Raw genomic sequence first — 14,576 nt, forward strand, 5'->3', positions numbered from 1 at the left:
AGGGTGACTTGGCTGAGCCGCATCCTAAGGCATCATCGTTTGAGAAGTTCCTCCATATACATAATGAGCTCCGTGATCACCACATTCACAATCGACTTCAAGCAAACCTAATTGAGCATCACTGAGCATTAGCAGACCAGGAGCAATCTTATTTGTTGGACTACATTGCATATGGACTATGTTGTTTATTTGAATGTAACTACTTAAATTAATCTAGCTGCAATATTATTATTTTACATTCATATGTTTGCCAGTTGGGCTTAAATTTGCATTTTCTTTTTTAACCTTAGAAGATTTGCATTTTCTTTGTGTACACGGTGGTTTGACCGAGTCGGGAAATGCTGTCAGCCTGGGACCTTGGTCTGGTCCCACAAATCTACCTAGGATTCGGCATTTGGAAAGGTGGAAACCAATCAGGACGTCCCCTTCTACCTCGCTCCCCTCCGCCGGAACCCCTCTCCTCGCGCCGCGCCGCCCCGCCCGTCCTCCATTGTTGCCCACCCCTCACCACAGCACCGAAACTCCCAAACTCGTCCTGGTCGGAGTCGGAGGTGATCGACGACAGCCCCAGATCCCCAATTTTTCTCCGTCTCCAAATCCGGCCTCACTTCCCAATTCGCTCCTATCCCCAATTCCTCACCTCCTCCCCAGCGCCGCCGCCGCCGCCGCCTCGTTTTTTCGACTCTAAGCCAGGTAGGCTGCAGCAAGCCATCCGTTCTCCCCAGTCCTAGAGTGGACTCGGTGGACCGGAAATCCAGCCAACCCTGGTTTCCATCGGAGGCGGGCTCGGCGAGGCCGAATGGGTTCGGCTTCTAAGCCATCTCCGTCGGCGGCGGCCGCGCCTAGCCGGCGCAAGGTGGCGCTCTGCCTGGCGCTCCTCACCCTGCAGTACGGCGCCCAGCCCCTAATCTCCAAGCGCTGCGTCGGGTAAGCCGCACGCTCCCATATCACTGTACGCCAACAGCATGTAGGGTGTAGATGAGCAACGTGGTGTCGACTAGGCAGTGCAGTAATGGTCACTAGGGTCAGGACGAATGGTCGGTATCACCTTCACGGATTCATCAGATTTGCGTACCAGCCTAGCCTGGACCAGTTTGGTGGAGTGCATATTGTTGTGCCCATTGTGATAATGATAGCTCTGCAATTGTTTCGGGCAGCATCTGGTTCCCAGAATGCTCGTTCTGTTTAGATGATTGTTATGCTACTTGAGTCTTGAACGAATATATGTAGCATCCGCATCCGATTATGTTTGAGAAATCACATCATGGTTGGAAGAGAGCAAAAATCACTTGTCTGTTAATGGGCATGTTAGTAGTAGTATCTACGGTGGATGCATCGGTTTGGTTAACTATTGCCAGCAGCATCAGCTTGCAGTACTAGAAGTTTTTGTTCTTTGGCACCTTAATGAGTTTATTTTTTTGAATCGTAGCCTGGTCTTGTTCCCGAAACGATGTTGTATAAGCTGTCTTTTCATATGTTATCCTTGTATGAGAAATCAGAAGCCTAGATGCAGAGTTCATAAATGCTTGAATATGAAAATTTGTTGATCCTCTACTTGGGAAAAAGAGTCCATGCTCAAAAACTTAGAAATCCTATGAATGTCTGAAATTAAACAGACAGAAACCAGTCAAAATTCAAATTCGAAATTTGACAAAAGGAACCTTTGCAAACAAAACTAGTTCTTACTGGTATATGGCTGTGAACCAGTACTAGGTGTGGTCTGTAATTTTTGAAACAAGCAGTTTAGTTCCTCTTAGTTGCTACATTGCCAGATGTGGTTTTCCTAGCAATTGATGAATCAGATGGACACATACATATTTATCAATACTTAAGAATTTAATATTCATGTGAAATTGCGTCAGTTAAATTTCTGACAGATCCTCCCTGTCAATATGGCACCAGAAATGGTTTTGTTGGCAACTGATGAATCAAATGGGTTGTTTGTTAATAATTTAATACTCATGTAAAACTGCACCAGGTAACAGCGGAGTTACAGGCATTGCCCTTTTAACAATTCGTTAGACCAGGTTTTATGTACTTCATGAGTTCGGATCTCTTCCACTAACGAAATAATCAAGCGAAGTACTATCTGGATGTTCTTAACTCCTTTTATTGCTTTGTACTGCTGCAGGCGAGAAGTTATAGTAACTTCATTGGTTCTTGCAATTGAAGTATTAAAGGTACGGTAGTTGATTTCATTTGCTCTAGAATGATCTTCACCTGGCCAGTTCTGATTCTATATACATGTGTATAGGTTATATGTGCTGTCATTTTATTACTGGCAGAGGGCAGTCTGAAGAAGCAATTCAGTAATTGGAGTCTTGTCGGATCGCTGACTGCGTCAGGACTTCCTGCTGCAATCTATGCACTTCAGAATAGCCTGTTGCAGATATCATACAAGAATTTAGATTCCCTGACCTTTTCAATCCTTAATCAGACCAAGCTATTATTCACAGCATTCTTCACGTATCTTATTTTGGGGTATGTCCTGCTGATTCCTCTACTTCAATTATATTGTCTTAAGTATTGAAAAATGACAATATTGAAGATCATATGATGCATTAATCATGAAAAAGTAGGCATAACAATAATGTGAACTTCCTGAATGAATAGTATTCTCTTTGGAATGTTATGATACTGCAAGAACAAGGGATTCTTGCTTATTTATGTAACCACAGCTTAGTGCATAGCTAAATGAAAAAGTAGCGCTCCAAATTTAACACACTATACAATTAAGCCTCTAAGTTGTATTTTTTGCAAGATTCCGTGCGGCTGTGGCCACTGCTTAAGCATATGATTTATATTCAGAACATTGGTTAATGACCTGCACCCCTGCATGAACATTGGTTATAATTTTCAACTTGAATCAACCATGACGCTAATTGTTCTATTGGCTTAGTTTGATGTCTTTGCCTGGCGTGCAGTGGCGGAGCTGCCCCTGGTGCTACCGGTGCTGTAGCACCGGTCCAGCAGCTGCACTGCAATGAGTGTGTCATAGCTTTCAAGGGTAGAAACATGAAATTCCTAGATGTTTAGCACCACTAAGCCAGTATTAGCACCACACCTGGGATGTTTCTGTCTCCGCCGCTGCTGGCGTGTACATGTGTGCTTTTTAGTTCAAGTGATGAAACATAGTAAGGCAGTATAGAAAGACAGAAAACACCTTCAGGTCATGTCTCAAGAAACATTGAACCATTAGCTGTAAGTTATCCCAAGGATTTGAGTTATAAAATAAATGAAATTGTCAGGAAGATGTTTTATCCTGAACCCTGGGTGATATAAGGTTAGTACATGAAAGAGTCCAAGTTAAGGATTGTTGTTTTACCTTACTCCCTGAGAAAGGATGAAATATGCAAAAAAGCGTGTTCATTTAAGGAGCCGTTTTTTTCTTTCTAAAACAAAGTGTACTATCTTTTGTGTTACACATATAGCATGGGTCTGGACACTGTGGGGCAGACTAAATGTCATTGATTTATTTTACGGGGTGAATAAACAAGTGGATCGTGTTCTCTTCTTAATGATGTACCAGGGGTGCTTGGTACCTTTGATCTCGTTACTTTTTGTTCAGTCTGCAAATAGAAAACTATCTAGAGTAATTTCGTTCTCATTAGGTTGATTACCTTTTGGATCATCTTGCAGGCAAAAACAATCACCCAAACAAATTTTAGCATTAACCCTCTTAATCAGCGCGGCTGTCCTTTTAAGCATTGGGGAGAGTAGCAGGAAAGGTGTAAGTGGTGGTAGCTCTGATTATGTCTTACTCTATGGAATCATTCCTGTGACGGTCGCATCAGTGTTGTCTGGTTTGGCCTCTTCCTTGTGTCAGTGGGCATCCCAGGTTAGACTTGTCATTTTACCTTCCAGAAAGAGTTTGTTGCCGCAGTTAACATTTTCAATAATTACAGGTAAAAAAGCATACGTCCTATATGATGACTATCGAGATGTCATTTATTGGGAGTATGTGCTTGTTAGCAAGTACCTTTCAGTCACCAGACGGAGAAGCCCTGAGAAAATATGGTTTTTTCCATGAATGGACTTTGTGGACAGTGGTGAGTACTTTTTGTTAATTTGTTATGCTATGTTCTCTCACTATGAGGTGAAATTTGGCAAATTAAGTGGTACATGCGTTACAAAACAGTAAGCAGTCATAGCCATAATCTAGTTGCATAAAATAAGCTGGCATTGAGATGGCTAAGTAAAGTGTAACACAATGTGACATCTGAACTAGTTTGTGCTATACTTTTTTGTCTCCCATAATCTTTATTGAAATTCGTAAGATGCAACTTAACTGTATTATAACTTTGAACACTGTGCCCCTCCAGAGTTGTTTCTGAAAATAATCCATCATGGGATTGGTTAAGTGCCGGAAATTTCATCTACTCCCTCCGATCCATAATAAGTGTCGTGGCTTTAGTTCAAATTTGAAGTAAAGCCACAACAATTATTATGGATCGGAGGGAGACCACTTGCACCCAAAGGGGTTTACTATCTGCCATTGCTTATGATGGTGGAAGAGCATGGGTAACTACCGCCATGAAAATGGACGGATGGCAGGGCATATGGGATTGAGGAGTAGAACATAGGTCTGGGTGATGAGGGACAGTATATAAAATAAAATAAAAATAAAACATAAGTAAGATCTAGTACTAGCTTCTACACACTTCTACTATATTCTAGGTAATATGGTCCTCTAGTTATGTGTGTTGTAGTGGTTTCCAGAGTATTCTAGTATAAGTTGTAACTAGGATATTTGTAGTTCTTTCCCTAGCTTATGTAGTGTTCTCTAGAACACTCTAGTTGTAAGTAGAGCTAAGTAGTGAACGCTCATGCAGCCTATAAATAGAGGTCCAACCTCTACCTATGTAACGAGACTATGTACCATCTACCTATCAATAAGGGGAACTTTCTGTTCTTGTTTTAATATCTTGGATTAGATCTTGTGTTGAGAGTTTGGATTGAACTCTTGACAGCCCCGCCCCTAGAGCGATATCTAGCTTACGCCCCTAGAGCGATATCTAGCGCAGCACGTTGAAGCGGTTCCTTCAACATTTGTGCTGTCCACATTGTAGCAACACGGTGGAGTTGTTCCTCCACAACCTTGTGCTGCTTCAGGTGGTATCAGAGCCTTGCTGATCCGATCCAGCTGTTGGTCTCCTCATTGAGAGCTGCACCAAGCAATGGAGGAATTGGGGAAAAGAGTGGATGTTGTAGATCAACAAATCCAAGCGCTCCGTGAAGACCTTAACCGCAGATTTGATCAGCTAGTTGAGATGGTAAGAAAGGGTGTTCCTCCTATTGCCAATGAAGAATCATCAAAGGAGGCAGATGATATGCGTCGAAGAATGGGATGTCGTATTGAAGCAAAAACACCTCATTCACGAGTTGTTCAGCGTACTTCAAGGAGGCCAATGTATGCTGAAGCTTCCGAAGGTGACGAATATGACGAGGGCCTTGAAGAACCCGATCTCCATACATATCCGAGAGTACACCGCTCTACATATGCGAGGGATACATACAAGGTGAGAGCTGAGATCCCCACTTTTAATGGAAATGTTGATATTGAGGGGTGCCTTGATTGGTTGTATGAGGTGGAGACTTTCTTTGAGGTTATGGATATTCCGGAAGATCGTAGAGTTTCTTTGGTTGCATACAAGCTAAAAGGAGGAGCTAGTGCATGGTGGCATCGCCTTCAAGAAGATCGCAGGCTAAGAGGAGAACCTCGTGTGAGATCTTGGCGGCAGATGAAGAATATTTTGAAAGGGAGATTTTTGCCTGCAGATTACGATCAGATCCTATTTATTCAGTTTCAGAATTGTGCTCAAGGAAATAGGACCGTTTCAGAATACACGGAGGAGTTCCTAAGGCTACAAGTGAGGTGCCACCTTGGTGAAGCGAAGATCAACAAGTTGCAAGATACATCAATGGTCTCAATGATGCTATCCAGGACCGTTTGATGATGCAACAAATTTGGTCCCTTGATCAAGCACAAGCTCTAGCATTAAAGGCGAGAGAGATTGGTAAAGGCAAGAAAGGCAAGTAAGGCTCCATATTCTCATGTGGAAGACTCATTTGGGAGTCACTCCCACGGAATGGAAGAAGAGACCACTCAACCCGGTGCAAAAGAAACTGTCCCAAAGCAAGCCGGAGGTAAGAGTAGGGCAAAGCCTGTGATAAAATGCTATAAATGTGGTGAAGAGGGACATGTATCTAGCAATTGCCCATTGAAGAAATTTGTCAACACAACAATCCATGATGGCAAAGATGGCGAAGAATATGAATCTGAAGATGTAGAAGGACAAGATATTTGTGAAGAAGAGGGAGAAGAGGTGGTATGCGTGATTCAGCGCCCCTTGTGCTCAACACCGCAGCCCGACAACACACAACAAAAGAAAATATTTGAGAGCAAATGCACAGTGAATGGCAAGGTATGCAAATTAGTGATTGATGGTTGCAGCTGTGAAAACCTTATCTCTCAGAATTTGGTGAATCATTTAAAGCTTGAGACTCATGATCATCCAAACCCCTACACTATTGGGTGGATCAAGAAAGGAGTGAATATGAGGGTCACCAAACAATGCAACCTGCCACTCTCTTTGGGCAAGCACTATCACGCAAATGTGTTATGTGATGTTGTTGATATGGATGCCAGCCATGTTCTTCTTGGGAGACCTTGGCAATATGATGTGAATACAACACACAAAGGGAAGGAAAATTCTTACTCTTTCACTTGGAACAAGCGGAAGATCATCATTCTACCAAATCAATCAAATCGTAATAGCTCCAAAGAGAAGGAGAAAAGTGACCACAAACGGAGGCTAAAATCATTCCAGGTTGGTGATAAGGTGATGGTATACCTCCGGAAAGAAGGACCACCATTAGACATCAAAGAGAAACTTAGATGGTGGAAATACGGGCCCTTCTCTGTTCTAAGGAAGATAAATGATAATGCCTACATGATAGATCTTCCAGCTGATATGGGAATATCCAACATATTCAATGTGGCAGACTTGGCTCTTTATCATCAAGAACAAGCACTCTATGAAGATAACTCGAGGTCGAGTTCTAAACAACCATGGGAGAATGATGAGGGACAGTATATAAAATAAAATAAAAATAAAACATAAGTAAGATCTAGTACTAGCTTCTACACACTTCTACTATATTCTAGGTAATATGGTCCTCTAGTTATGTGTGTTGTAGTGGTTTCCAGAGTATTCTAGTATAAGTTGTAACTAGGATATTTGTAGTTCTTTCCCTAGCTTATGTAGTGTTCTCTAGAACACTCTAGTTGTAAGTAGAGCTAAGTAGTGAACGCTCATGCAGCCTATAAATAGAGGTCCAACCTCTACCTATGTAACGAGACTATGTACCATCTACCTATCAATAAGGAGAACTTTCTGTTCTTGTTTTAAGATCTTGGATTAGATCTTGTGTTGAGAGTTTGGATTGAACTCTTGACAGCCCCGCCCCTAGAGCGATATCTAGCTTACGCCCCTAGAGCGATATCTAGCGCAACACGTTGAAGCGGTTCCTTCAACATTTGTGCTGTCCACATTGTAGCAACACGGTGGAGTTGTTCCTCCACAACCTTGTGCTGCTTCACTGGGAGGATGATTGAGATATAATAGGTAGATAAACTATCCTTTTATTGCATGATTAATAATTGATACATGCGGTGACCCCTTCTTTAGTATTTATAAGTGGGCCATTGTTAATCTACAAAGGTCGTATGTCTATTGCTTCCCTTTGTGGAACAATTTCATGCTATCCATTTGAGGTAAAATAGAAGTGTTCACATTGATTTAGAAGTGCATCTGTAACACATTCAGTAAACATTTTTTCATTTCAAAGGATGATTTGGGCCATTCCTGGTCGAGAAAAACAACTAAGAGTAGTTTATTTCAAAGCGCCCGTTGCTTCCCTTTATGCAATTTCATGCTATTTATTTGACATAACTAAGAAAACTTAGAAAAGTCTCTGCACTGATTTAAAAATGCCTGTAACATATCCAATTTACACAGTTTTATTTCAAAATAGGGATCCATGAAAAGTACGAAAAAGTCGTGTACTTGATATAAACCTTTAGACTTCAATAATATTGATCATGAATCATCACTAATTTGTGGGCATGTACTCATCACTCTTTTTTTCCTCAGATACCAGTGTTAATGAATGCTTTGGGTGGAATCCTTGTGGGTCTTGTCACATCTTATGCAGGAGGTGTTAAAAAGGCAAGTCCCTAAACTGCCACTGAATGGAATATACTTTCCTTTCATTTACACCCCAAAATTGAGCCATGCTGTTTTTCCTATTCAGGGTTTTGTGATTGTCTCAGCTCTCCTCGTAACTGCATTACTACAGTTTATATTTGATGGGAAGCCGCCATCAGTCTACTGCCTGATGGCATTACCACTTGTCATGGCAAGCATATTCATTTACCAGAAATATCCATATGTTGATAGAAAGAAGAAAGACTGATAAAGATGCTGGTCAGAGAAGGGTTTTACTTAGCATCAGCACAACATAGTATTAACCCACCACGAAAGGTGAAGTTTGCTCTCAGAAGGGGGGCATATTTGACCTTTAGTAGTATCTGTTAGTGGAGCTATGTATCAACCATCTGCCAATCCCGACATCAACTGAATTACAAGCTTCACTAAGCATTAACCTGTAATTGATACCAGTCAATTTTATGCTGGTTGTATTCCCTTTTAGTATTGAGTTACTGTTACGTCGACCAAACTTTTGTGAGTACTGTATCATGGAGAACATGAAGAACTGCCTGTATGCTCTTGCACTGATTGTTTGCACTTTAAACAAGGGCCATCGTCCTTTTTCAGTTTGCAATTTAGGATAATATATATCTATACAATTTAAGCTCATGTTATGTTACCTTTATCATTGAATGCCTCATTAGGTCAAATGAGTTGCTTTTCGTTTTCATGCTATGGCTCTCACTCAGCAAGGACACGGTCGCATATGCCACCATTATGCTTCTAATCCTAGCTAATGATAATACAGTGGTGCCCTGGACTGTTCACTTGTGTTAACTTCGATTTGATTACTTGATCACTTCTGTTGTCTCTCTCCCTCTCCAGTACTATTTTGCAGCAGTTCTCAGTCAGTCAGTTAAACTTCCCATGGTAAGCCAATGCAAAATAGTATGGTCTTGCCCATGCTAATGCTCACTTTCTTCATATATGCTGTCTCTAGTAAGGCTCGTACAGTTTTATTTCAACTTACTTTTGGATTGTTCATGTTTCAGATCCTTGTATTTATTTCTTCTACCATTATGCAATGCTGATGGTTAGTCTCCAAGTCAAGCTTAACATGCAAGGTACGTGCTACTAAACTGAGATGATCTGACAGCTCTTTGGTGACTTCTTCATCGGCAAAGATTGCAATAAACAAAGGTAATGTACAATTACAGGCACAATAATGCTAAGAAACCCTCTTATCTGATAAATGGTACAAATCCAACTAGCAACCTATACCACAAAGTTCTATAAGACTAGTTTTACATAACTTATTGCATCCGTGAAGCTGCATCACCTGATTCATGCATACCAAGGCTATAGATGAACAAAAGGCGATAATGTACATAGTGTATTCCTCTCACTGTCCAACTCATACCCATTTAATTTTGGACGCACAACATCAATTTTCCCCTTCGCAGCCTGCTGTCCTACATCCAGGCTTCATAAAAAAAGTGGAACGTTAGTAATCATATAGAATGCTCTATCCATATAATAATACTTGAACCAAATTCTAGTTGGGTTTACCATACATCTGAATTCAAGATGACTGGGAGAGCTGACTCCAGTTCATTAATCTATGTGACTGTGGGTGCCTGTCTAAATAACTCCTACTGGAAATCTCAGCTTCATCGGCAGTGTAAGAATCTGAATGGCCTGAGGCAGCCGGAGGTGACCAGACTGGTACTACTCCGCCTTCTCTCCCAGTCCAGCTGCTTGATGCCTCTGACGTGGATGGTGCTATGCCAGCTCGCACACGGTGTAGGGTATTCTGATTGTTATACTGCTGGTGATGGATGCCGTTGTTTCTGGCAGCAGTGCCATCGTTGACAACTTCTTCCCTGATTTCCATCTGAGGCTGGAAGCGCACCTGCGATGGCACCTCCTGCCTACTCACCTCGCTGTTCCCAAAATCCGCTGAAAGTTCTGTTTCAGCTCGGACAAAGGAAGAGGTCATGCTAGGCACCATCTGATCTGCTCGTCTCCGTCCGGCTGTTGCTGGTGTGGGGATAGGAGCACGGAACAGCTCTCGGTCCACTTCCATATGCTGCAATTCTTGGGGGAAAGCAATCGGTGGCACGTCTGAGGACTCTCCCAAGCCTTCCTCCATTCCATTCTCCATCTCAGCACGAGAGGCAGCCTCAAGCTCCCACATCTCTGACAAGGCATCCTGTAACCTAGACTTGGCTTCATCTAGCTCAACAACGGGGAGCGGGTAATTCGAACCTAGCTCAATTCCTGCAGCCTGCAGCACAGACTCGGGGGCATCCCATGGGTGGTGTATCCATTCCGTCGGCAGCCTAGCCAACTCCGGTAGCCATCGTCGGACGTACTCCCCATATGGGTCGAATTTGTAGCCTTCAAACTGAGAAATGCAACACAGGAAATCAGTTTGCTATTTTGATTATCAAGAGATCTCACCATATGACGGAAACGATGTGTATGTACCTGTGGGTTGTCAATACGGTCGAGCTCACGGCCATCAGGCAGAGACCCGGAAATGTACTGCCAGCCCAACGCATCGCTCTCAAGGTCGGCATCTAGCAAGGTGTCCCAGAAGTACTTCATCCCCCAGCGCCATGGCAGCTGAAGGACCTTGACGAAGAAGCTTGAGACGACGACACGTATCCGGTCATGCAGCCACCCGGTCGCCCAGAGCTCCCGCATGCCGGCATCCACAAGAGGGTAGCCAGTCCTACCCTGCCTCCAGACCTTGAAGTAGACCTCATTGACCACCCAGGGGAAGAACCTGAGGTGAGACAAGAGGGGCTTCTCGTGGCTGCATGGATGGTTGAAGGCGAGGTACCTGGAGTACTCACGCAGGCCGATGGACCGGAGAAAAAGGCTGCAGCCCTCCTCGCCGTCACGGTTGCTCTCGTTGCTCCACATTATCTGCTTCATCCGGACCTGGTGGAAGACCTTGCGGACGCTCAGCTCGCCGAAGTGCAAATAAGGGGAGAGCAGGGAGGTGTTTGCACTGTCCGCCTTCTTGCGGTTCACGGAGTAGTCGATCAGCGGGCCGTTAATGAAGGCCGCGAACGCCTTGTCGGCATTCTGCCATCCCGGCGACCACGCTCGTGCAAGCAGCGCATTGCTCCCTCTCTCCGACTCGTCTTCAAAGATCAGGTCGTCCGACGGGCACCTCGACAAGTCACCTGTGGAGTAAAAAGAACACGCAGAGCATTTGCATGTCAGTGTTTCTCCAAAAAGAAAAAAGAAAAACTGCGGCATCAGTTGCTGCTACGTAATATCATGAAGCAATTAGAGCGTGGCTGATGAGGATTTGCAGAGACCTGAATTGATTCTCTTGGGTGGCAGCGTGGGCGCAGCGGGGTCGACCATGCAGAGGCACTTGTTCCAGAAGGGCGTGAACATGGTGAAGGGGCAACCGTGGTCGTCGAGGACCTCCCATGGCTCGTATAGCAGGTCGGAGTTGAAGGACTGCACGGTGATGCCCTCTGCCGCCAGCACCTCCTTCACCCGGTGGTCCCTGACCAGCGACAGCGGGTCTACATAGCAGGCAACAGACAGCGATTGGTGAGCAACACATGGCCACTCGTGCCAGCTCACACGATAAGGTGCTACTATCCATTACTATATTCTTTAAGAAAACTAGTAGTAGCCTAGTTATGGAGAGTTATAGGGGATTAGGAGGGGAGTTTAAACTGGAGTAGTAATAGGTTGGTGAACTTTTGGGAATTAAAGAGGGCGACGGTGACCAAGTGTTCAGGGAGTGTTTGATGCTATACTTGGTGCTGTTTGACGTTTGGAGTAAGGATGTTTAGGCTATGAAATACTCCATGATTGGCAGACACAAGGTACTGCTGATGGAAAAGATTCCCCTCTCAGCTTTCTTTGTTTGGAACTTTGGATCATGGTCGAGCGGATCTAGTTGAGCAGAGCAAGAGCACGAGGCTCCAAAAAAGTACAGAGCCAAAGGGCCGAAAAGCTCGAGGATCTCAACAGGGAAATCGTAGTAAGAAGTACCATGTTTGCAAGAAGAGCAAAAAATAACTGGCCGAGAGTAACAACAGAGGGAGAGGGATAGATGAATCGAACCGTAGAGGTGGTTGAAGAAGAGATGGGTGGCGCCGGTGCTGCGGACGAGCTCGAGCAGGGCGGCGACGGTGTCGGTGGAGCGCCGGGTGACCAGGCGGCTGGCGCCGAGCCGGCGTAGCGAGGCGTCCAGGTGCTTGAGGCTCTGGCTGAGCCACCACCGGGACACCCTGCCGGGGTAGTAGGGCCCGTCCTCCTCTGGCGCCCACACATAGGCCGGCACCACCTCCCCGGCCGTCCGCGCCGCTGCCGCCAGGGCTGGATTATCCTCCACGCGCAGGTCTCTCCTGAACCACACAACCGTCCGCATCGCCGCCTCCCCGGCACCGCCGCTCAGCGTGGACGGCGACGCTGACATGGCACCCAATCCAAGCAGCTCACCAAGAACCCCCGGAACAGCAAATCACTTGACGAGCCGCTAACCAACCAAAGAAAGAAGCTCCTGTGTCTCTCTCTCTCTCTGGCTCTCTTGGATGACGAGCAAAAGCTCAGGCAGCTGCCATCAGAAGCCAAGAAACAAGGGCGCTCTGGTGTGGGCAGCTCAAGAAGATGTCAGGAACCGCTTGGATTTCCTGGGACCGTGGAATGGGCTGGATGGGAATGGTCTCCTCAGAGCAACTGCATGGGGGGAGATGTGGAGTAATCTGACCTCTCTCTCCCTTTTTCGCCGAATAAAATATTTCTCGAGTATGTATTTTTCCCTGGGGAACGGAATGATGGTGGGTGTTCTTGCGGAGTTGCAGGGGTTTCTTAGTTTTGGTTGGGCTTGGGGGAGGGGAGAGCTGTGTGTGGTCCAATGGAGAGCATGGTGTGTGGATATTGGGATTGGTTGGCTGCTTCGGATTTGTTCCCAGCTTTTCCTCTTGTCCATTTATCCCCACCGCTTTCTCTCCCTCTTCTCCCCTTGGGTTTCTCCTCTCCCATAATATTCCCTCGATTTATTTTCATCTCCAAGGAGAAGAAATTCGGACCGGCTGGAATTTCTACGCGTCGCTGAGGAGTGGGCTCGGATTTCTTCATGGATAAAGTCGACACTCTGGAAATGCGGCTAACTCTGAAAATAACAGGCGGGTCTACGTCTCGCATGTCACTGAGACACACGACCAACCACATCACCCATGAAAATTGAACACTTCAGCCTGTTCAAACTCAGCAATTACACACCTCACATATACTATATGAGCCGATCTCGTATTACTAGTACGGTTCTAACATTTTTCTTATACCCCAAAACCTTTTTTTCGTTACTCCAGCACATGCACGCATAGTACGAGCAAGAACTGAACTGGTGCTCCATCTAGCAAGTACCAGTCCAAGCATATCATGAGGATGTGGTTGTCTGCCACTGCTAACGATTTGAAGGTACTCGTTCACCTATAGTCGCCTTGCAACTACTAGCTAGGAGCAATGCACATACGAAGGTGTCGCACTTTCATCACGGCTGTGTGTCGGGAATGAGTGTGTTCATTGAGGTACATCAGTACACGGCATGATGAGGTTGTCAACATTGAAGATTTGGAATATTTCTAAGTTCAAAAAAAAACTGGAATTTTCTTTACAAAAAGTTTACACTTTCTTTACGACGATCAGCCCGATATTTGACAGTTCTCATCTTCCACAAAGCTTGAATAAAAAAATATCTATATCACCTTAATTTGCCACCTCTATATGAAGTAATTACGTCACATGTTTCATGTATTGATATGCCTTGAGCACGATGCGTTTTTTTTTTATTTACCGTTTTCAATGAATAATAAGGAGGTTTTTAGGTCTTACAAACCGAACTCAACCAAAAGGTCAAGAAATAAACAAAGGCCTACTCTCACAACATTACACTACAGAAGGCCTTTGCCTCGGCGAGGCTTCACATGGCTGCTTCCTCTTTGATCTTTGACACAAGCATGGCGGAGGAGGTAGACAGGGTTGAAAATGGAAAACCGGGGGAAACATGCTTTATTGTTTTCATTTCCATCTATCTCGCCAGTATTGGAAACAAAATTGGAAACCCCGAAATAAATATGGAAGCGGAAATCACCAATGATGAATACGAAGCAGGTACGAGATGGATGCGATATGAAAATGGACATTTGTCGGAACACCTACAAGTATAATACGTGTGCAGCAAAAGACAAACATAAAGAAGTAGACAACAAGAAAATGAATAGCTCATAACTTCGACAAGTGGCAGTTGAACACAAAGTACAACATATTACATAGTATGGCCTAGTTGCAAGTGTGACGTAGGCCCTAGGTTTCATGTAGTTC

The 14,576-nt window shown here is 44.4% G+C and overlaps 2 protein-coding genes across 3 annotated transcripts; one reads left to right on the forward strand and one right to left on the reverse strand.

Moving 5' to 3' along the window:
* Positions 1-799: 799 nt before the first annotated feature.
* On the forward strand, positions 800-8,843 carry LOC124692806 (UDP-N-acetylglucosamine transporter ROCK1). The gene is made up of 7 exons (XM_047226238.1): positions 800-927; positions 2,132-2,180; positions 2,255-2,481; positions 3,640-3,838; positions 3,906-4,049; positions 8,157-8,231; positions 8,317-8,843. The coding sequence occupies exons 1-7, from the start codon at positions 800-802 to the stop codon at positions 8,476-8,478; spliced, it is 984 nt and encodes a 327-aa protein (XP_047082194.1). The 3' UTR covers positions 8,479-8,843.
* A 534-nt stretch (positions 8,844-9,377) lies between these two features.
* Positions 9,378-13,188, reverse strand: LOC124692807 (cryptochrome-1-like). Of its 2 annotated transcripts, none has more exons than XM_047226240.1 (5): positions 12,315-13,188; positions 11,549-11,764; positions 10,704-11,410; positions 9,783-10,620; positions 9,378-9,696 (listed from the first exon to the last, which is right to left on the reverse strand). In XM_047226240.1, exons 1-4 carry the CDS (start codon positions 12,667-12,669, stop codon positions 9,796-9,798), a joined length of 2,103 nt encoding a protein of 700 aa, XP_047082196.1. In that variant the 5' UTR covers positions 12,670-13,188; the 3' UTR covers positions 9,378-9,696; positions 9,783-9,795. The 2 variants fall into 2 exon arrangements, with proteins under 2 accessions (XP_047082196.1, XP_047082195.1); XM_047226239.1 differs by having other exon boundaries at positions 9,788-10,620; positions 12,315-13,186.
* Positions 13,189-14,576: the final 1,388 nt, after the last annotated feature.

The sequence above is a fragment of the Lolium rigidum genome, chromosome 2 (genome assembly GCF_022539505.1).
Source record: "Lolium rigidum isolate FL_2022 chromosome 2, APGP_CSIRO_Lrig_0.1, whole genome shotgun sequence".
In the NCBI taxonomy this organism is placed as follows: domain Eukaryota; kingdom Viridiplantae; phylum Streptophyta; class Magnoliopsida; order Poales; family Poaceae; genus Lolium; species Lolium rigidum.

What these genes read in the sequence shown, in the direction of transcription:
- LOC124692806 (XM_047226238.1), top strand. Translation starts at nt 800, where the DNA reads ATGGGTTCGGCTTCTAAGCCATCTCCGTCGGCGGCGGCCGCGCCTAGC. An exon ending in ATCTCCAAGCGCTGCGTCGG is followed by an intron (nt 928 to 2,131) that starts GTAAGCCGCACG and finishes GTACTGCTGCAG; the next exon opens with GCGAGAAGTTATAGTAACTT. An exon ending in TTGCAATTGAAGTATTAAAG is followed by an intron (nt 2,181 to 2,254) that starts GTACGGTAGTTG and finishes ACATGTGTATAG; the next exon opens with GTTATATGTGCTGTCATTTT.
- LOC124692807 (XM_047226240.1), bottom strand. Translation starts at nt 12,669, where the DNA reads ATGTCAGCGTCGCCGTCCACGCTGAGCGGCGGTGCCGGGGAGGCGGCG. An exon ending in CTTCTTCAACCACCTCTACG is followed by an intron (nt 11,765 to 12,314) that starts GTTCGATTCATC and finishes CCTGCTATGTAG; the next exon opens with ACCCGCTGTCGCTGGTCAGG. An exon ending in ACCCAAGAGAATCAATTCAG is followed by an intron (nt 11,411 to 11,548) that starts GTCTCTGCAAAT and finishes TTTACTCCACAG; the next exon opens with GTGACTTGTCGAGGTGCCCG.